This window comes from Mirounga angustirostris, unplaced genomic scaffold (assembly GCF_029215605.1).
Source record: "Mirounga angustirostris isolate CCGP_5_RB_7025 unplaced genomic scaffold, mMirAng1.0.hap1 SCAF_5, whole genome shotgun sequence".
Classification (NCBI taxonomy): domain Eukaryota; kingdom Metazoa; phylum Chordata; class Mammalia; order Carnivora; family Phocidae; genus Mirounga; species Mirounga angustirostris.
In genome coordinates, this window is record NW_026991713.1 from 103238485 (window position 1) to 103261733 (window position 23249).

Sequence of the window (23249 nt, forward strand, 5' to 3'; positions counted from 1 at the left end):
CCTTGAGTTGCCTCCCCAGCCTGAAATGCCTACTCTGAATTTCCTATTGCTTAGAAAAATAACCACCTATTTGTTCAAGCCACTGTAGTCAGATTTCTGTAACAAGCAGCTGAACAAAATCCTAAATTATACAGTACTGTACTTAAAATAGTTCATTTATGAAATACGCATTGCCAATGCCAATTTTACAGATGAGAAAATGGAAGCCTGGCGAAGTGAAGGAAATTGCCCAAGGCCATATAGCTAGTGAGTGACAGCTAGGATTTGATTCCAGGTCTGACTGACTCCAAGACCCTCAGTCTTTTCACTTTTGCCATGATGCCCAAGGGAGAAGAAAAGAAAATCATGTTTGTCTCAAAGACACTATAGGAGGACTTCACAGGGTCTGCAAACTTACCAAGTGCCAGGCATATGGGTGTGGGAACACAAGAGTGAATCAATATGGACGAAGTCCACAGAGCTTGTATTTTAGTAGAAGACACAGAATAAAGATGTAAATATAGATCATGGGGTGATAAGGACTATGGAAAAAATTAAGCAGTAAGAGGGATGGAGTACTACTTGTTATAAGAAGTTGAGGGAGTCTCTTTGAGATGACATATCCACCAGCTATTTAAGAAGTGATAAGGGGAAAAAAAAAAAAAGGGAAGGAGTGAGCCATGGATAGTGGAGGTAGGATAGAGGGAACTGCAAGTGCAGAGGTCCTGGGACAGGAATGGGTACGGTGGACTGGCAAGGGAGCCAGCGGGGCTGGGACGACATGAAGGGGAAAGTGGGAGAACAGGATGGAAAGGGATCTGTGCTGCAGTAAGGAATGTGGGCTCTTCTTCTGGGTAAGACCAGAAGTCACGGGAGGGTTTTGATCAGAGAACAGGTCAAACTTAGGATGTGGCTTCTGGGGCAGTGAGGGGAGAGCCACAGAGAGGGAGGAGGAGATGTGTCAGGGAGGTCAGACCGGAGGCTGCCACAACAATGCAGGCCAGAGAAGCCAGCAGCCTGGAGCAGGGCAGCACTGAAGCCTGGAAAGTGCTCACACTCGGTATATTCTGAAGGCAAAGCTGCAGGATATGCAGATGGACTGGCTGTAGGAGATTAAAGAGAAGACAAGGATGAGTCCAGTGTCTTCAGTGCTACTGTCTACAGTGGGGGGGGGGGGGGGGGGGGGCAGTGTGTGTATGCAGCAGCAGGACCCAAGCCACCCAGGTGCTAGCAGTAGGGTTGGGCTATGTTTGGCTTTGGACACAGTCAAGCTCTGATAGAGAGTGAGCACAGCTCATCACTCCCTCCTTTGTGAAACATGTTCACTCAGCATACCAGACACCCACCCACTCGTGATTCCCCGCCTATTTCAGTGGCCACTCCTTCCCAATCTCCTATGTTCCCTCCCCTCTGAATGACTACTAGGCATGCATCCAAACAAAGGGGTCAAGAAGTCGGTGAGATAGAGCCAAGTAAAGAGTGTTTTGAGAAGAGGGGAGGGAGTCATCAGCTTGTGTCACATGCAAATGACTGCTAGAGTAACAAAGGGCAAGGACCAGGGGATTTGGCAAACATGGGGTCATGGACGACACAGACCATAGAAATGGGTCGCTCCTAGAGGGAGGAATATAAGAAACACACACTTTCCAGGATCACTATAGGAAAAGTGCCTTCCTTCAGAAGAAACCATAAACACGATCCTTTCTTTTCCACATCAGAGTTGTTGTCAAGTACATGCCAAAGCCTGGGCATAACTAATTCCCAGACAGACTCGGGCTTTGCAGGCCAGGGGTGGGTTGGTGGTGGGAAGGAGAAAAAAGGTAGGAAAGGAGACATCAATACATTATGGGAGCACAATGGCACCAATCTCTTTGCTTCAGGGTCACCCACATTGCTCACCCACTATCCTTCCCCCACAGGACTTTTTAGTACATTCCAGAAGCGCTTCACAATTGACAGCATAATGAATATTTATTACGATTATTTTAATTTAAAAAAATAAGCCTAAAACTCTCTGGGCAATAAGCTAAAATACAACAAAAAGCAGTATCATAGTGTTAGTGACGCACCTTGCTGGCATGCAGTGGTGCCCTCAGTTGCAGGCAAGGCTCTGCATTATTTCACACCACTTCCCCTTTTTCCAGAAGTCCCTACTGAAATGAGAGAAGAAACTGAGGCACAGAGGTAAAGGGACTGGCCCGCGGTCAGACTGCCAGGAGAAGCAGACAGGAACTGAGCCCAGAAAATCCTGATTGTTCTACCCCGGGGACAGTTCTGTGGCTACTGCCCAGCAGGAGAAAAAGCCAGTGTCTTCTTTTAAGTGACCAGTAATATCCACCGTGGGGCCACAGAAAGTGTCACAGGAAGTGGCCCTGACTTGATGCCCAGTGATGTGGGCCAGAAGCCAGTCAACAGGACTCCCCGCTAGCTCCAGGGTCCCTCCTTCCCTTGTCTCCAACGAACAGCCCTCACTACAAAGCCCAACCCTCCTTGTGGAAAACCAGCTGTACAGCCTCGTTCACATCATTCACAATGTGGGACGCCTCCATGAGCCCTGGACTGAAGCTGAAGTCCCGGTGCCCATGGAATGGAGCCTCCACTGCATCCTGGGTGGGCCTAGTGGGCTCTGGGCCCTTGGGATTGTACACACCAGTGCACACCAGGATAGAGGCACAGCTCTGGGTTGCTGAGGGCCGCCGCTTCCACAAGCCATCGGCCCCCCGCTCCTCTGCCCCATCATGCTTCGCCATCTGCAGGTACTTGTGGAACAGGTTGGCACCGTAGACATCAGACATAGGGTTATCACTGGCAGGGGCAGCCATACCAGAAAAGGAAAGAACAGAAAACCCCAGTTCAGTGTTACAAAGCAAAGAGAGCAGAGGACAATTGTGGGACTAGTGTGTATTAGATACCGGGAAACAGGTGGGTGAGTAGGTAGGGAGGAAGGGCAGGGGAAGTCCGGAAGTGGTGAGGAGATGGAATAGCACTTACCCAATAGCATAGAGCTTCTGGATGGGGGCCGCCCAGCCCTGCCTCTCCGCCTGCTGCCGGATCAGGTCCTCTGCATACTGGTAAGTGAGGACGCTGGGTTTGCCCATCAAGCCCTCGTATCTCAGCTCTTTGCCTGTCACTTTCCGGTAAATGGTTTCCAGGCACAGCAAAAAGATGCCGTGGCCAAACCTGCCAGAGAAGAGAGCTCAGCAGCTCAGGCCTCCTTTCTCTGGCTCTAAGCAGGACCCTATACACCAACCTTTCCCTCCAACACCCTGTCAGTGACAGATAAAGTGAAATTACTTCTAGTAAGAATTACATCTATTACCTATCTTTATGACCTGCTGTTATCGACTAACATTTGTTGAACACTAGAGTGACATATCACATTTAACTCTCAGAATAACCCCATGAGAGCTGTCATCATTTTCATTTACAAGTGAGGAAACTGAGGCATACAGAGATTAAGTAACTTGCCCAAGGTGGTAGAGCTAGGATTACAACCCAGGCAGTCAGACTCCACAAACCTAAGTTTAAATTTGGCTTTAAATCTGTGGCAGATTACCGGTTGCCCTTCTCCCCTTTTCTCAGTGCCAGTTTTCAGCTCACCATACTGCAACTGGGTGTACAAAAGTATTCCCTTGCCTCCACTGCAGCTAGGTGTGCAGCCATGCGAGTAAGCTACAGCCAAAGAGTCCATGAGATCAGAAGTGCTGGGCTAAACCTCTAGGAAGTGTATAACTGGGGAGCAGGTACTCTTTTCGACCTTCCCCCACTCTTTGCTGCTGTCTGGCGGCTGGAGCTTAGGCAGACATTTGGGACCATGCTGTGAAGGGCTAAGGATCACACAGCAGGAAGACAGGAGGAGCCTATGTCCCAGACAGGTGTGACATTCACACAAGCCCTGGACTGCCTACCTCATTCTTCTCTTACATGAGAAAGGAACTTCTATCTTGTTTAAGACACTTTCAGGGGCTGGGATGCCTGGGTGGCAGTCGGTTAAGCGTCTACCTTTGGCTCGGGTCATGATCCCAGGGTCCTGGGATCGAGTCCCGAATCAGGCTCCTTGCTCTGCAGGGAGCCTGCTTCTCCCTCTGCTGCTCCCCCTGCTTGTGCTCTCTCTCTGACAAATAAATAAATGAAGTCTTGAAGGAAAAAAAAAAGACACTTTCATTTTGGGTTTTCATCCCTGGCTGCTAAACCAAATCTTAACTGATACTGTCCAACATATTAAGGCTGTATTTCAGTGTCACTTATTTATATGATGAATTCTATTTTCAATTTTTAAATTAGTAAATGAAAATTAATCTTAAATCTGATTTATAAATTGAAATTTGCACCTTGCTATTCCATTCCAGCCTACATAGCCAAACTCCCCTCCCCTAGTGTCGGCACACCCTAACTGTAGGAAAGAATACTTCAGAGAAAATCTCTAACCTCAGGCTGCAGAAATATACGTTGTAAAGTAACAAGAGAACACCGTAACACCCATCTCTTTGGCGTTACTGAGTCTTGTGACCTGAGGCAGTGTTGGGCCTGCTGCCCTCTGTTGACGGATCACTCACACAGCCCACTGGGAATTAGTAGCGGGGAGAGAAAACTCTGGACCTTGGCCCTGCAGATAAGAGCAGCCAAACAGTACAGTAGCCACAGCTGCCCTTCCAGGAAGGCCCTCCACGGCTAGAGAGCCTACCTAACCATCAGAAAAACTATTGCTCCCCTGCCCCTACATCTTAAGGGCAGGAGGAGACAAAGAGGGAAGGAACCAGTGCCACAGGGAGGAGGCAAGAAGGAGCAGCTGTACTGCTAGGCCTCCGAAGTCATCCATTGTTTGGGCTCTATACACAAAAAATAACATATTCTGGGGGCACCCAGCAGGCTGAATGTGTGGAGCACGCAATGCCTGATCTCAGGGTTGTGAGTTTGAGCCCCATGTTGGGGGCAGAGATTACTTAAAAAAATTTTTTAAATCTTTAAAAAAATAAAATAAAATAACATGTTCTGTTAAGATTCTGGAGAGCAGGGGCACCTGGGCTCAGTTGGTTGAGCATCCAACTCTTGGTTTCAGCTCAGGTCATGATCTTGGGGTCACGGGATTGAACCCCAAGTCGGGTCAGCGCGGAGTCTGCTTGAGATTCTCTCCCTCTCCTTCTGCCTCTCTGCCCCTCCCACTCATGCTCTCTCTTTCTCTCTAAATAAATAAATAAAATCTTAAAAAAGATTCTGGAGGGCAAAGGTCCTATGTTAAAGATCATCTCAACATATTTTCAGTGATCAGTCAGCTATACTTTTCATTTACTAATTAGTATGCAAAATAATCCCTTGAAAATCCTCCCAGAAGGCCAAGTTTCTGTGGCAAATACGGGGCCCCTGTAACTGCCCAGAGTTCCAGAATGATGGGAAGAAACTGTCAGCAGGACTGCCCAGGCAGCAGCTGGCAGTGGCCATGACGGTCAAGGCCAGGGACTCTGTGTCCTTACCTGGGCATCTTGGCTTCAGCCATCCAAAGGAGATCCATGTTGCTGGCCAGGACAGGGAGATGGGGATAAGGGGCCGTCGCCAGACCAGTCCCAGGGTTCCCATTGCTGAGAAGGACATCCATGATCAGCTGCAGGTTTGTCTCCCAGCGGACTGGCTCCCCAAGGAGAAGCACTCCTTTAAAGAGCAAAGGCATGGAGGTGAGGTTACCGGGCACTCTGCCTGGCCTCTGTGGCAGAAAGGAGGAAGGTCCTCAGGAGGCCAGCTGATGCCAGCTGGTGCCACCCAACCACAGGCTCTTTCCCCACAGTACACACCCCTGGCAAGGGCACAGTTCCCAGAACCAGCCTTCAAAGATCCATTCACCCATTCACCCAGGGTAAACAAAGCCCAGGATGTGGGAAGGCACTTCCTAAAGGTTCCCATTTTCACTTGTATTCACCAGTACTTCACAGAAGAGGTTAAAACAAAGAAAACCAGCAGCCAAGTCTCAGGCCTGCTTCCTCCTGCCGACTAATGCTCTCCCAACCACCTCACCCACAAGTACCTGGCAAAGGGCTCGCCTTCCTCAGCCACTGCTCTCTCAGCCCCAGGGGCCAGTAAACCTAACAGCTAGGAGAGGAGGATCTAGAGTGACACAGACCTGCATTCCAAACCTGACTGTCCATTTTCCCTGTGATTGTGGGCAAATTACTTACCTTCTCTCTAAGCCTCAGCCTCAACTACATCATAACGATACCTACGATTGTTTAGGGTGAAAATGAGATATAATTAACCCATGTTGAACACCTAACACTCAACACATGGTAGTTGCCAATATCAGCTACAAGACCAGTGACTGGACCAAACCAGTGGTCTCAATGGGGGAGTACTGCCCCCTAGGGAGGTGTTCTAGAAACTGGAGGATGTATTTTAATTGTCACCATGACTGACAATTAGTGGCAAGGATCGTGGGAGGGGGCCACGAATGCTAGATGCTCAGGACAGTCCCGAACAATCAGAAACTGCCCCCTGTCTATTAACATTTGAGTACCCCATCTGACCTTCACATGGGTGAATAACCTGCTTATAAGTAATTGAGCCTAAGCCCTAATTTCATTCTACATGTAAACAAAAAGGTTTTAATAAACACCAATTTTCTAAAAATGCAACTATCATGTAAGTCAAGAGAAGACTGTACTTTATCTTTTCAAAAGTTTACCAATAGTTGTTCCTTATATTGGAAAATCACTTTACCAATGACAATGCAGCCCCTAATTTCTGAGTCACCAATAAATAAAATACACCTATATCACACCTATAAACACACTTACATCAGTCTGCATTTGTAGCTGTAACATTCACGGTGATTCCATGTTTGGTATAATCATTTTACTACTTCATTATATCTTCCTGAATAATTATTTACATATTGAAATACACATTACCTTACTAAAAATTTTCCTTTTATTTCTCCCTATTACAATTAGAGCTTTATACTGAACTAGTAAATTTTTAATATACATATACAGGACAGTTGTATTATCTATGAATTTCATTGCAGGGCAGTTAAGGGGACATTACGGTATTTTTGTTACACGAGGGGGAACTGGGTTTAATGGAGCTGAGAAATGCTGGCCTATATTACCTCTGGGAGCCTTTCCATGCTAAGATTTTCTACACTTAACAATTTTTCTGGGGATACCTGGGTGGCTCAGTCATTAAGTGTCTGCCTTCAGCTCAGGTCTTGGGTCCTGGGATCGAGTCCTGCATCGGGCTCCCTGCTGAGCAGGGAGCCTGCTTTTCCCGCTCCCACTCCCCCCCCCTTGTGCTCTCTCTCTCTCTCACTCTCTCTCTGAAATAAAATAAATAAAACCTTAAAAAAAAAATCATTAAAAAATAAATAAATAAAAACAATTTCTCTGGAATAACAGAGCAAGTGATACGGGGAAGGAAAGATTAAAAACCAATGTCTCAGAGGTAGTGAGGGGCAGATCTGAGACTGGAACCCAGGTGACCAGATATCCAATGCCTGCAGCCACCCTACCAGTCTACAGGCAAACAGCTGCAAGAGAACAGCCTGGAGGACCAAAAGGAGAACTGCCCAGAGCCACACCTACACCAGCAGAGGCCCTCATTACCTTCAATGGCAGGGAAGTCGTTCCTTGGAAGGGGCTGCCAAGAAACAAAGAAAATGCCCGTCAATGCCACAGTCACTGTCCACTACCAGACAACCACACAACTACATCATAACAAGTGGCAATAGAAAAGACACATTCTAGAGAGATCAAAGACCACCCCCATGATCTAGCCCAAGCCAAGGAGAAGCTGGATAGGACTGAGGAAGAAAATTCACAAAGAAAAGTGAAGAGAGGGGCGCCTGGGTGGCTCAGCTGGTTGGACTTCTGCCTTTGGCTAGGGTCATGGTCCCAGGGTCCTGGGATCGAGCCTCATGTCAGGTTCCCTGCTCAGTGGGGAGCCTGCTTCTTCCTCTCCCTTTGCTGCTCCCCCTGCTTGTGCTCTCTCTCTCCATCAAATAAAGTCTTAAAAAAAAGGAAAGAAAAGTGAAGAGAGAATGAGCAGGACTCTCACAGAACACGCTGAGGGAAGCCACATATGGAGGTCAGCCAAGAGAAAGGTCTGGTCAGCTGTCCCTCTCCAGTGAAGACAGGATGTGAGATATGGAACAAGCAAGAGTCTAGAATCAGGTAGCTAAGATGAAGGTGAGCCTATGGAGAAAAGGGAGGTCACCAAGGCACGATGGACCATTTCTCTTGATATGATATGAAGAGGCAGGAGCCTCCACTTTACCAATCCTCTGGGGTCTGTTCCTTCCCTAAACCATTAGTCTTGGCTCTACCACTAACCAGCTATGTGACCTGCAGTAGGTCACATAGCTCTCTGAGCTGCCCTAAGAGCTGTTCCAACTCGGACATTCTGGTTCGCCACATAATTTGCATGGTCCTAGGAGGAGGCTTTTGAAGGCGAAGAAGTGCTCTGTTCAACTGGGAAGCTCTAGAGGAAGGAGGACTAAGGCTACATAAACAAACAAAGGTAAGCTTGTATGTTTATAACTGCATTTCCCTGCATTTTGACTGGTCTGACTTAGACTGCAGGCCATGGTGATAGAGAGTTCACATGAGGAAGAGGGGAGGCAAGGAAGGAGCCATCAAGAGCCAAGAAGTCATACTCTAAAGGATTAATGAGAGACCCTGTGACTAGTGATCAGAAGAGATAAGACATCAAACCAGTGGTTCAAATATGAGCCAAACCCAAAAGGAACATGGGCATACTCAAAATTGCCAGTTACTTTTATAAGCAAGCTGTTTCTCATAAGGACAGCTCTCCATAGCAAGCTTCAGGATAAAGGAGCAGCAATGATTAATTTCACTAAGGTTAATGATTTTCCCAAGCAACACTCAGAAAACCAGCTGGTAAAGGAGAAAACTCCTCATTGGAGATGCTAGGGCTTTGAAAGGAGTTCTCAGCTAATTACAAACAAGGCAAAAAGGAAAGCCCTCAGGAGCTTGTTGCTCCTCTGGCCATCCTTGTATATCTGGAGAACAAAATCCTTGGCCAGATGTGCCTCTCTAAGGTGGACAAGATGCAGCTCTCAGTGGGAGGGGTTGCAAGGCTAGTAAGAGGAACCCACATGGGAAACAAGAGGACAAAACTAAACATGAGACACCCAGGAGCATGAGCCTTATTACCGTGGTCTTCGGCCGCCGCTGGAGATCCACCATGTCAAGCACAGGAAAGGCCATCCGCAACTCATCCACAGTAACCACATTCTCGAAGCCCAGTCTACAGCAAGGTCAGGGAAGCAAAGTTGGACAGTTCTGGGGGAAGATGCCTTTAAGGTGAGGGGAACCAACACAGTCCCAACCAAACTAGTGCACCCAATCCCCGGACAGGAGTGAAGCAGTGAGAGCCCAGACACAGCCCGGAAGGCCGACACCAATCCTGAACGTGCTGGCAAAGGGGCCATGACAACACAGGCATAGTAGGGATGCACCCTGCCACAGTGACGCAGCAGCAGGGTGCCAGGTCCCACGCTGGGCACTACCAGGGCACAAAGGCACGCAAGAATGTCTGGCCTCAAGGAGCTCGCCACATGCCCAGGGCCCATCTAAACCAGCAATCTGTGAACAGTGCTGGTTTTGAGGAGTTGAAAAGAGGAGATTTGTCACTGGGCTGGTAGCTGGGCAGAGTCCAGGGAAGTCAGACTTGAGTTAACTCTTGAAGATGAGCCAGATTCAGACAGGATGGGGAGGCCATGAAGAGCAGAAAGCCAGTGCCAACCTTATCTCTCCAAGACCTGCCTCCATTTTTGTCCTCAATTCCCACTTAACAATCTTAACTGGACATGGTTTCAAATTACTTTCAAAATTAATCTCCTGAAAATGCTGCTTTTGTCAGATCACCCAATAGCAACAGAACCTGCAAAGATTCCCCGTGCCCTCATAAGTAAGCTCACTGGCCTCCTGCCCTCCCTTCCGAGGTGCCACTCCTCCTGTTCTCTTATTCCCCACCCTATCCCAATCCAAACTCCTGCTTCAGGGATCCTCACCTTCCCTTCTCTCTCCAGCCTCCTTAGCTCCTTCCCTGCACAGAAAACCTTAACCATAACCATCTCTGAGCCACACCACTCCATGACGCCACCAGTCACAGCCGCTCCCAGAGTGTTCCCTCCCCAATACCTGGGACTCTCAGAACCTATACTGTGCTTCTAAGTTTTCAGTCATATGCCATGTTTGTTTTTTTTTTAAATGCAGATCCCTGCTGGGCTTGATGTCTAGGCTTGGGAATCCGCTTTTTTCTTAGAGAGAGAGTGGAGGGGGTTGCAGAGGGACAGGGGAGAGAGAAACTCTTAAGCAGACTTTGTACCCAGCATGGAGCCCAATGCGAGGCTCAATCTCATGACCCTGAGATCCCGACCTGAGCCGAAATCAAGAGTCGGACCTTTATCGACTGCGCCATTCAGGCACCCCAATCATATGCCATCTTAAATACTCCTTTATCCTTTGTGGGTGTGTTACTCCTCCCTCTCATATGAACCCTTTGATGAAGACAGAGTCCCACGTGCTGTTCTTGGTCCCCATCGCCCCTAAAGAATGTGCAGCATGGGGCTGGTTCCCAGGAAGTGCTCAACACAGGTCTGCCAAATGAGCAAATGAATGTGCTACTTGAGAACAAGCAACAACTCTTCTGCCTCTTGAGTGTGCACAGACCCACAGGTTCACTGTGGATACTTAATATTAGCTGAGAAGTTGATTGAGCACGCTGAGCAACAGTGCTAGAGCAGTGGTTCCAAACCTAATTAGAGAATCCCCTAGTCTTCTAACATACAGACTGCTGATTTTTCTCTCAGACCTAGTGAACCAAGAATCTGTAATTTAAGCTCCCCAGGAGGTTCTGATTCAGTGGGCTGACTTTTTGGAAACTCTGGCACCAGGACTGGCCATACCTGGGAGCCAGTCCCTCCCTCGAGAGAGCCCACTATGTATCCCTTAAGCCCTGGCACTGTGCAGCCAGCACACTTCATTATGGCCCTGTCCACACACCCCCAGCCATGGGAGAAAAACTCCAGCCCTGCCCCCTCCTCTTCAGCCAGAACAAGCAGCACCGAAAGGATACACTCGGGCATTTTCCACCAGGGGCCCCTGCCCAGACACCAGCATCCGCTTGTTGTGATATTGTGAGAAAAGCTTCATGGGACTGTGAGAAAGAATGACTTGGTCCGGCTCCACCTGTAGGGACGTCAAAAGACAGAAGAAAACAGAGGAGACACAAAGTTGATGGAAAATAATGGGGAGACGGGTGGCTTCTTTCACTTAGGAAGGGAAAAACTGCCCAGAAAAAAAAGTGGGGAGCCCTTTCTGGCACCCAACACTTCTAGACACTACCCAAACAGGTGTGAGAAGAACCTGTCTAATTTGGCTCTTGTCACAAAAAACGAACAAGCAGGAAATGCCATCAGTCGTGGGTTCTGACCATTCACCAATCCTATTCTGCTCAGTTCTTCTATCTGGAGACCTCAGGGTTTATGGGCATGTTCTTTGTCAGTCACAGAAATATGCCTCTGACTTTCTGTTTTCAATTCTACTTAAAGACTTAGCTTTTGGCTGGGGGGTGGGAGGGGTGCGCCTGGGTGGCTCAGTCGTTAAGGGTCTGCCTTCAGCTCAGGTCATGATCCCAGGGTCCTGGGATCAAGCCCCACATCGGGCTCCCTGCTCGGCAGGAAGCCTGCTTCTCCCTCTCCCACTCCCCCTGCTTGTGTTCCCTCTCTCACTGTGTCTCTCTCTCAAATAAATAAAATCTTTAAAAAAAAAAAAAAAAAAGACTTAGCTTTTTAACATTTATAGTACTAATTCCAACGATGCAGCCAATACTCAAAATGTTTTTGGAACCCTCTTCGGAAACCATAGAAAGGAACCAGTTGTACACCTTTGTTCTGCATTCACCCCCAAGCAGTGTTACCCAGTCAATCAGCTACTTTATTTACTCTTCTGGTTCCAAAGGGCTCTTTCGAAGAACTCAATCCCCCTTAATAAAGAAGGACGTGTCAACGCTGATATACCACATGGAACTGCAAGTGGGTGAAGAGGGACTGCTTTTCAGGGACAATGCTCATTCAGATATGTACCTCTTATTTATGAGAAACAAAGGCTATTATCTCAGAGTCCCACCAGGTATATAGATATAGAGAAAAATGTGACCCTCACTTTCCAGGGACCGACGATCCAAAAGAGACAACCCTGATGCCCAGAAAAGAAATGGATACAAAGAGAGCAGATTGATACTGCCAAATCCATGGGCAGAATTTTTGTGCTTGAGGTGAAGTGATACATAAAAAATGCTCCTGCTGTAAGACTCTACTCATGAGGCTAGGCTTGAGCTTTGAGTTATTTTCTACTACTGACCCAGCAGGCCATGCCCTAAGGCTTATCAACACTGTACCCCAACCCAGGAAAGGCAGCTTAGTCAGAGTTGGAATGGGCGTTCCACTGGCAACCAGCTCTTTGGGCTCCCATTTCTCTGGTGCCTCCTTACCTTGAACCCCAGCAGGGCTGACAGCTCCTGAGCTTTGCTGTGTTGTAAGATGTTCCCAGCATTCGTGACAAAGACCACAGGCACCCGCAGCTGCCCATGAGCATTCACCAGCCTGCGGAACGCTTCCAGAGCAGCAGGGATCACTCTGTGACCCCGCACCAGCACTCCATCAATGTCCAACAGGAACCCAAAAGTGGGTGGGCTCTGCACAGAAGGAAGAGAATCCCCACAGCCTGATTCAAGAGGCAAAGGGGAAGAAGGAAAAGACCCTCACAACAAGGGGTGCCACATTATCCCCAGGTCACCCAGAGCTTTGAACAGAAAATGAGGACATGGGATTTCTGATAGGGCAAATCCATCTATAACAAAGAATTAGTCCCTCTTCATGTATTTTTAAGCATGTAACTATTTGGTTAAAACTATCTTCACATAATTAATATAAAAGAATTTTTTAAATGGGAAGTAGAGAAATTCAGAAACATCCCAGGACGTTAACATGACTGATGTTGTTTCTTCTTTTTCTATTCTTTTGTCACGTAGACAACTACACCTTACATGTTCACTTTCTCATCTTGTTGTTTGACATTCATATATTTTTATGTTACAACAGCCTTCATAATCTTTCACAGTTTTATTCCAACAACACACACGGAGTTTTAAGAAAAAAACTCATTTGCTACAGATAATATTAAAAAAAATTTAAATTTCTTGCCTCCTTCCACCCAGTGCTATTTCCTCTCTTACAGATCTCCAGAAACTGTGTGGATAGATAGTAATAATTTTTATCTGTTAACTAACACACAAACAGTATTATATTATACTTTCTTTTCCATCTGACCTTTTTTAAGATAGTATCTCTTAGTTATCTTTCCATATCAATATACAGAGCTCTTTCTAAACATCATTTCTGACTACATATTTCTGAGTGAATATTCCACTAACATTATATTTCCCCTATTTTGGACACTTACATTTTCCTACATTTTTACTACTATAAATAATGCTATAAGGAACTTCTTCATGCTTACTGATTTTTCCCTTAAGCTAGATTCTTAAAAGCAGGAGTAACAAGACAAGAGAGTGCAAACATTTTAATAATATAACACCTTTTGACAAACTGTTTTCCAAAAACATGTACCAATTTACACGGCCACTGTTAACACACTTTATCCTTGCCCATACTGATTTTCACATGTATCAAAGAGTTTGTTAATTATCAAACATCTTGTTAATTTAAAGGTTTAAAAAAATGGTATCTCAGGGCGCCTGGGTGGCTCAGTCATTGGGTGTCTGCCTTCGGCTCAGGTCATGATCCCAGGGTCCTGGAATCGAGCCCCCACATCGGGCTCCCTGCTCAGCAGGAAGCCTGCTTCTCCCTCTCCCACTCCCCCGCTTGTGTTCCCTCTGTCGCTGTGTCTCTCTCTGTCAAATAAATAAATAAAATCTTTAAAAAGAAAAAAAGTGGTATCTCATTTCACTCTGCATTTCTTGGGACTTATAAAGTTGAAAACTGTCCTTTTTTTTAAGTTTTGTGTTTTTTTTTAGTAACCTCTTCCCCCAACATGGGGCTCAAACTCATGACCCCAAGATCAAGAATTGCATGCTCCACTAAGCCTGCCAGGCACTCTAAACACTGTCTTTTTTTTAAAAAAGATTTTATTTATTTATTTGTCAGAGAGAGCACAAGCAGGGGGAGTGGCAGGCAGAGGCAGAGGGAGAAGCAGGCTCCCTGCAGAGCAGGGGGAGCCCGATGTGGGACTCGATCCCAGGACCCCAGGATCATGACCCAAGCCGAAGGCAGTCACTTGACCAACTGAGCCACCCAGGTGCCTTTTTTTTTTTTTTTAAAGATTTTATTATTTGACAGAGAGACACACAGAAAGAGAGGGAACACAAGCAGGGGATTGGGAGAGGGAGAAGCAGGCTTCCCGCAGAACTGGGAGCCCAACATGGGGCTTGATCCCAGGACCCTGGGATCATGACCTGAGCCAAAGGCAGATGCTTAACAACTGAGCCACCCAGGCATCCCTAAACACTGTCCTTTTTTAAAAAAAAAAAAAAGATTTTATTTATTTATTTGAGAGAGAGCAAGCAAGTACATGAGCGGGGGGAGGGGCAAAGGGAGAGGGAGAAGCAGGACTCCCAGGGAGCCTGATACAGGGCTCAATCCCAGGACCCTGAGATCACGACCTGAGCTGAAAGCAGACACTTAACGGACTGAGCCACCCAGATGCCCCTAAACACCGTCCTTTTTATAAAACAAATTCATTCCAGGGGCACATGGCCGGTTCAGTCTTACTCAGTCAAGAGCAAGCAACTCTTGATCTTGGGGTGGTGAGTTCAAGCCCCATGTTGGGGGAAGAGATTACTTGATTAATAAAAATTTGAAAAAAAAAGTTTAGGGTACCTGGGTGGCTCAGTCAGATAAGCATCTGGCTTTTGGTTTCACTCCGCAGTCAGTGGGGAGTCTGCTAGAGATTCTCTCTGTCCCTCTCCCTCCTTTCCCTCCCCCTGCCCTCACCCCCCCCTCTCAAATAAAAGAAATCTTTAGAAAAAAAAGTTTAAAAATAAATACAAATAAAAGGGCGCCTGGGTGGCTCAGTTGGTTGAGCGACTGCCTTCGGCTCAGGTCATGATCCTGGAGTCCCGGGATCGAGTCCCGCATCGGGCTCCCTGCTCAGCAGGGGGTCTGCTTCTCCCTCTGACCCTCTTCCCTCTCGTGCTCTCTCTATCTCAGTCTCTCTCTCTCAAATAAATAAATAAAATCTTTAAAAAAAAAAAATACAATTAAAAAATTCATTCCAATTCTTACTAACATGTAAGATTTTTTTCAAATTTCAAAACAATTCAACCTAACCTGTTTGTTATTTTCCTTTTGTTGGTGCCCAATAGGTCAAGCCATTGTTACTGCATACACCTACTCTCTTCATAGGGCTCTGTCTGTGAGGAGCAAGTGCTCCAGGCCCTGCATTTTTCAGCTGGGGTCAAAGAAAAAGCAACCAGTCTAAGAAACAATTAGACCCACAAAACTGCAGCATTTTCACAAGTGCAAATCAATTTCTGAGTACTTGAACTCTCAGTAAATAAACAGAATTAAACAAAAGTAGTTTCTTAGAAGAGAATTTTGAGCTAGGCAATGGAAGAGTTAAATACATGCCTTCATTTAACAAGTATCTATTGCGAGCCTGATGAGCACCAGACCAGACAAGCAGCCAGAAGTAGCCTCCATCTACACAGATCAATGGGGAAGACAAATAAGCAGCCACAGGACAGTCTGCACTGAGTGCTACAGTAGGAGATGAGGGGAAGTAAGGCACCCTAAGAGCTTTAATGAGGGGTACCTAACCTGTAGGAGGTGGCGAAGACTAGCCATCCTAGGTCTCATAGGCCAATTTAAGGAGTTTGAAACAGGAGAGTGACATCATATCAGACCTGCACTGTAGAAAAATCTTGGCTGCAAAGTCAAGATTGAGTGAACTGAAGAGTCAAGTTGAAGACCAGTTGGGACCAACTACAATCTAAGACAGAGATGATGGTGGCTTTAACTAAGTCTTACTAGGTAATGGCAACAAGAATGGTAAGAAGGGGGCAGGTTATACACAGAAGCAGAACAGCCAGGACCTGGTAACAACAGGATGCAGGGCCGAGGGAGGGAGGGGCCACAGGGACCCCCATACCTTTTTTTTTTTTTTTTGGCTTGGGACCCTGGGAGGGTGGATGCTGGTATTACTCACTGACCCAAGAAACTCTAGAGGGGCAGCAGCTGGGAGGTCAGAGAGGGCAGAAGATATATCCCACTTTGGACCTGTCAGACATACAAGTGGAGACATCAGCACTGAACAGAAGGTCCTAGAGATGAAAATTCAGAAGCTCTCTGCTCTTAGAGAATAGCTGAAACTTGGGAAGGAAGAGAAGAGCCTGAGAAGCACAAGCAGAGTAAGAGCAGAAGCAAGAACTGGAAGAACATCACCATTTAAGGAACGGCCACCTAAGAGTCACCAGCAAAAGAACGAGGAGCAACAGTCAGTATGAGGAGGAAAATCAAGAGGGTGTGGGGTCAAGGAAGCTGAGGGATAAGTTTCTGGAACAAGTAAATTAGGAATGGAGTGACTGTAGAGTAATGATCCCATCTCCCCTCCGCTGACAGGGCCCTCCCCCCCAGGGAGGCAGTCTTCCAGCTCCTTCATGCTAGCTTGTGCACAGGACCTTTCAGCTTTCGACAATGGCAGCTTTGGCGCCAAGTCAGAGGTGGGAAGGGGCCCTGGAAAAATAGAAGGGAAAGCAACTCAAATCAGCAAGACAGAAATTCTGACCACCAGCAAACACAACTGCCAGGGAGAAACTTGTCAAATCCCACATGCTGAAGGGAAATAACTAAACAGTGTCTCTACTCTTGGCTCCAAAGGCTGATCCTGTTGCACTGGATCTGAGTAGATGGGTAGACTGTACTGAGCTCTGAGCTGGACATATAACAAAAGTATGCTTACTTAATCCTTGTACCAACCCTCTGGGGGTGGGTGTCATTATCTCCAACTGACATTACCTGGCAAAAGGGGCCTGGTTTATACATAATGTGCAATATGGATTCACTGGATAATCTGACTGGATGAATAAGAAACCAAATTCAGAGAGAAGAACTAGTCAAAGGTGATCTGTTCACAAGTGCTCCATCCAGATGTCAGCCTTAAACTGAGCTGTGGCAAAGTCAGAGCTCATTCAGTGGCCCCCCAGGGCAGCAAGCACCTCAGAGTAAGGAAGGGATTCAAGAGGTACCAAGAGATCTATGTTGGAACATGCTGTTGCCGCACCTCCTGCCAGGCCCCAGCCATGTGAGTTTGTGTTCTTCTCAGTGTGCTCATTCACCAGATGGTCCTCAAGGTTCTCTGGAGCCCCTCCCTCTTCCTCAACAAACCCCACTAGAATGGGGGTCCTAACCAGGGGCCCATGGATAGATTTCAGAGTGGCTATAAAACCCCTTAAAACTCTATGTGCATTTTTCCTGGGGAAAGGATCTATGGCTCTTTTCTGATTTTATCATTTTATTCTTCTCAAAGAGAATAACTGCACAGGTCCAGAGGGAGGAGGGGTATGATTTTCCCACCCCTGGCACAGTGCTTAAACTCCCGTAGGTACTCAACAAAGGTTGACTGAATGTTGAAGGACCCATAGGATGAAAGCTCAGCCCTCAGGTAAGGGCGACCTTTCCCCTCAGGCACTTCCTGACCACCAAATCCCTTCCCAAGGGAAAACAGTTGGTGACTCTTAGAAAACAGGTCCCTCTGGAGGTAAGGATTATGTTGTTCTAGAGCATGGTCTGCCTTCTTTCTTGTACTACACGAACACACAGCACACTGTTCTGAAAGCTTACATGTAAAACTCATATACCCATAATTTTGAGACACTCAGGGACATTTTAAGGACAGGATTTTAAGTTATATTAAGGGATTACTAATGTTAGGTATGACAACAGCATTGTAGTTATGTTTAAAATGTCATTTTTCTTAGAGGTACATATAGAAGAATTTAGGGGTTAAGTGACAAGAAATCTGCCATTCATTTTAAAATCTTACAGCTGGGAAAAAAAGGGGGGGGGAGAGAGACAAGCAAAGCAAGTGTGGCAAAATGTCAATAACTGGTGAATCTGGATTCATAATATTATTCTGTTTTTGGATTTTTGAAAACTTAGCATAGTTTTAAAAAATAAGATGTCTCATTTGTGCTGATGGCTACAAAATTTAACCATACAGTTTTAATGGTCTTAGTGGCCATGTCCTAAATAGTCACAAAATTTGCTCTCTTAGAAATAAGAATCCACAGGGGCACCTGGGTGGCTCAGTTGGTTAAGCGACTGCCTTCGGCTCAGGTCATGATCCTGGAGTCCCGGGATCGAGTCCCGCATCGGGCTCCCTGCTCAGCAGGGGGTCTGCTTCTCCCTCTGCCCTCTTCCCTCTCGTGCTGTCTCTCATTCTCTCTCAAATAAATAAATAAAATCTTTAAAAAAAAAAGAAAAGAAAAGAAATAAGAATCCACAGCCCCTGCTACTTAAAACATGAAGGTTTTCAGGACAACTTAGCAATAACCTTAAGGCTCCCTCATCTTTAACTATATAAATGAGTAATCATATACCTCCAATCCTCAGGTGAATGCATATAGAGAAATCAGGCACCCAGCAACAAGAAAGTAAAGATGCAAGTCAACTGTAATAAATGTGCCACACTACCACCAAGATATTAGTAATACAGGAAACTGGGGGGAGAGGGCGTATATATAGGATTTCTCTATACTTTCTCTTCAATCTGTCTTTAACAATGCTCTAAAAAATAAAGTTTATTAATTTTTTTAAGTGAAGGTATCTAGACAAAGAGAAAGAGTCTTTTTCTCTTCTTTTTTTTTTCATTTTTCTTTTCATTCTCTTCTGTATCTGTATTCTGATTTTTCTTCATCACTTGGATTTTTAAAAACCTCATCCTGGGTATTAAGCCAGATCTTCTAAGTAAAGTTCCTATCAATGGCAGTGATAAAATGTGTGATTTTTTTTTTTTTTATTCATTTAAGACACAGAGATACAAAGAGAGAGAGAGAGAGGGAGAGAGCATGAGCAGGGAGAGAGGCAGAGGGAGAGGGAGAAGCAGGCTCCCCGCTGAGCAGGAAGCCCAATGCGGGGCTCGATCCCAGGACGCTGGGATCATGACCTGAGCCGAAGGCAGACGCTTAACCATCTGAGCCACCCACGCGCCCCAAAATGTGTGATTTTAAGATTAGTTTGAAGTGGGGGCACCTGGGTGGCTCAGTTGGTTAAGTGACTGCCTTCGGCTCAAGTCATGATCCCAGGATCCTGGGATCGAGTCCCACATCGGGCTCCCAGCTCAGTGGGGAGCCTGCTTCTCCCTCTGACCCTCTCCCCTCTCATGCTGTCTCTCTCTCTCTCTCTCTCTCTCTAATAAATAAAATTAAAAATTAAAAAAAAAAAGATTAGTTTGAAGTGAAAGGACTACTAAGATGTTCCTTTGTGTTTTTGCTTCTTAATTGTAATTAGTTTGGTAGGTTTTCAACAACAGCATTAGAACTATTGTCTACTTTACTGTCTACTCCATCCACTTCCACATTTAAGAGAACTTACTATGTGCTAGTCACTGTGCAAAGTAGCCTACATATATCACAAAAAGTACCCTACAGATATTCTCACAAAAACACTGCACAGTAAGTAATATCCTCAATACATAGATGGAGAAATTGAAGCTTAGAAAGCAAAGTAATTTGCCTTAAGTCAAACAGGACAGGTAGGATTCAGTTCTAAAGCTAGTACTCTGGAGATGAACCATAAGAGACGATGGACTCTGAAAAACAAACTAAGGGTTCTAGAGGGGAAGGGAGTGGGAGTATGCGTTAGCCTGGTGATGGGTATTAAAGAGGGCCCATTCTGTATGGAGCACTGGGTGTTATACGCAAATAATGAATCATGGAACACTACATCAAAAACTAATGATGTAATGTATGGTGATTAACATAACATAATAATAAAAAATAAAAAGCTAGTACTCTGAAATGCTGTGCTATGCTACATCCCTTTCTTCCCTTTTCCTATTCTATCAGAAAGTCACTTGGTGGGGCGCCTGCGTGGCTCAGTCGGTTAAGCATCTGCCTTTGGCTCAGGTCATGATCCCAGGGCCCTGGAATCGAGTCCCGCATCGGGCACCTTTCTCGCCAGGGAGCCTACTTCTCCCTCTGCCTGCCGCTCCCCCCCGCTTGTGCTCTCTCACTCTCTCTCTCTCTGTGACAAATAAATAAATAAAATCTTAAAAAAAAAAGTCACTTGGAAATATCTCAGGACCTGCAAAAATGCTAAAGTCAATACAATAGTTATAAATGACAGCAAAGTCCTTTCCACAACATATTTTCATTCCATGCTTCCAGTGTGGCCACTTTTAGCTCTGTGACACTGGTCAAGTCACTTAACTTCTTTGACTCTTAGCTGCTCCATATCCAAAATGGTAACAAGTGATAACAAAGCTGTTAAGAGCTAGAACTCTAGCACCAGACTGCCCTGGATTCCAGGATTCTACCACTGACCAGCTGTATGCCCTTGGGAAAGCTGCTTAACCTCTCTGTGCTTCAGTTCCTCCATCTGTAAAATGGAATAACAGTACCTACTTCATAGAGTTGTTATGAAAAGTGTACAAATTAATAATTGTGAAGTGTCGGGGCGCCTGGGTGGCTCAGTTGTTAAGCGTCTGCCTTCGGCTCAGGTCATGATCCCAGGGTCTGGGATGGAGCCCCGCATCAGGCTCCCTGCTCCGCGGGAAGCCTGCTTCTCCCTCTCCCACTCCCCCTGCTTGTATTCCCTCTCTCGCTGTGTCTCTCTCTGTCAAATAAATAAAAGATTTTAAAAATAATAATAATAATTGTGAAGTGTCTGGCACAAAGTAAGTGCTTATGTGTTTTTAAAAATAAGTATTTAAAGTTATCAAAGGGTTACTGTGAAAGCACTATAAAAATGTACTATTATTACATACAGAAATTGATTTTAGAAAAAAAAAAGACAAATGGCCCAGAGGAAAGTGAGGGTAACAGATTTGCCCACCTGGTTTAGAGTGCTGGCACAGTCGTCCCCCCACTGTTTGACCTTACAAAGAAAGTACTTAAAAACTTGACTCCAAGCTTCAGCTTCCTTACTACAGGGTTAAATCTACCTCCAAAGTTGCTGAGAGAATTATCATCACTTAAGTACCTGGCACAAATTAGGGACCCTGCGCCAGTTCTCTTCCTCTCGCCCCCCAGATCTTCCACGTAACAGCTGCTCATTATGAGTAAGGCTCACAAGCGAATGGGACCAAAATAAAAAGCCCGCACAAAACCCACTTTCATCTCTTTTATTTATAGGTGCAGTCCATCGCGAATCTCCAAATTTCTTTCAAATGTAGCTGAAAATCAGGGGCGCCTGGGTGGCTCAGTCGTTAAGCGTCTGCCTTTGGCTCAGCTCACGATCCCAGGGTCCTGGGATCGAGCCCCACATCGGGCTCCCTGCTCGGCGGGGAGCCTACTTCTTCCTCTCCCACTCCCCCTGCTTGTGTTCCCTCTCTCGCTGTGTCTCTATTTGTCAAATAAATAAATAAAATCTGAAAAAAAAAATGTAGTTGAAAATCAAAACCGAAAGACTCTCATCCTGAAAAATCACAGAGGAAGTGCAGGAATCATACCCTGACCGGGAAAATAGGAACTCAGAAACTGCGGAGTAACTTTGGAGACGAAAAACAGCGAGCGGCGAAGAAATCCTGGTGCGCGTTTTGGGCTTGTTTTGTTCATTCTCTAGCTGAAGTAACTTTTCATCCAGGCCGAAGGCATGACAAACTCCCTGACTGAGGGGGAGGCAGGGCGTGCTAGGGACACTCGTGCTCAGGGCAAGAACGAAGCGCACTTGAGATCAGTAGCCTGTTCCAGGAGCAACCCGGCCCGCGGCCCCTCCCTCCCCACGGCTCCGGCCCCACCCCCAGCCCTGAGGACCTGCTCGGCAGGAACTCCGGCGTTCTCACCTGTGCGGCGTCCACAGAGTAGCCTCTCCCAGGGCAAGGCCCCGGGAGCCCCAACGACGCGCGCGCTGCCCGCCACCAGAGCCCCCGCGCCGCACGGACCGCCGCGAGGTAGTGGAGAACAGCCATTCAGCCGCCCGTCGCGCGCACGTGCAGACAGCACCAGCCCGTGGCCCCGCCCTCGCCGCACAGCCAGTCAGCAGCCGGGGAGCGCTCGGGCCGGGCGGCGCCCGAGGCATTTCGGAAGTTGTAGTCCCACATCCGTGTCCCGGAGCCCTGCCGGGCGCAGGGCATATTAGGCCCGGGGTCTAACAGGGCTCTGAGTCGAGCAGGGCGCGGGGTCAAGCAGGGCGCTGGGGGAGGCTGGGGCCGGGGCCGGGAACCGGCCGGATGCAGAAGGTTCTTGCCCCGCGAGCCAGGGATGAGGGGTGGAGGGTGGGGCGGGTGAGGTTCCTGTTGGAGGGGAGAGAGGCAGGCAAGGCCCCGCCTCTTAGTAGACGGAGACTTGAGGTACGCAGGCCGGTGTGCACGGACTCTGTACCTGCGGACTTCCTGGGACATGCGTTTCTGATTGAAGTCGCAGCTCCCTCAACCCTCAGCGACTGTCAGGGAGAAGAAACTAATATTTATTTGCGGGGGGGGGGGGGGCGGAGGAGCAAAGCTTTCTTTTGATGTTTTAGTGCCCTGAACCCCAGTCAATCAAGGAATACTTACAGGATACCAATTAGTCATTCTTGTAGTCTTTCATTAAATATTCTCTATGGTCCTCCTTCCTGCCCAGCTCTGTGCTAACTCCTGGGGAGACTATATACATAAATAATCCCGCAAACTCAGTTTGTAGGGAGGTTGAGACAGGACTATAATACAAGGTAGAAAATAATTGTCCCGAAAGAGGGAAAGCACAGTTGTTTCCACCGCTTGAAATGTTTAAGATGCCCCCTTTCAGACCCTTTGACCTGTCCCTGGATATAGTTATACTGAGAATGGCTGAGCCTACAATATATTTAGCACTAGGTGAGAGGAAGCAAGGTGGGGGTCAGGGATGGGCAGAGACCCTGCCAACTCAAAGATTAGTGAAACCCTTAGATCCTCAACGTTGAAGGCCAAGATCTTAATTTTGTCAGTTCACCTGCAACTGAGCAGGATCTGGCAGACTGATTCACATTAACCAGGCTACAGTAGCCCAACACCTCAACCCTGCCAGGGACATGTCTTTCCAAGACTGAAATGTTCTCAATCTCT

General features: G+C 46.8%; 1 protein-coding gene across 1 annotated transcript; it reads right to left on the reverse strand.

Moving 5' to 3' along the window:
• Positions 1-1409: 1409 nt before the first annotated feature.
• On the reverse strand, positions 1410-22175 carry HDHD5 (haloacid dehalogenase like hydrolase domain containing 5). Its single transcript, XM_045874126.3, has 8 exons — positions 22011-22175; positions 12481-12684; positions 11065-11177; positions 9138-9231; positions 7569-7602; positions 5451-5625; positions 2971-3159; positions 1410-2784 (listed from the first exon to the last, which is right to left on the reverse strand). Exons 1-8 carry the CDS (start codon positions 22134-22136, stop codon positions 2451-2453), a joined length of 1269 nt encoding a protein of 422 aa, XP_045730082.1. The 5' UTR covers positions 22137-22175; the 3' UTR covers positions 1410-2450.
• Positions 22176-23249: the final 1074 nt, after the last annotated feature.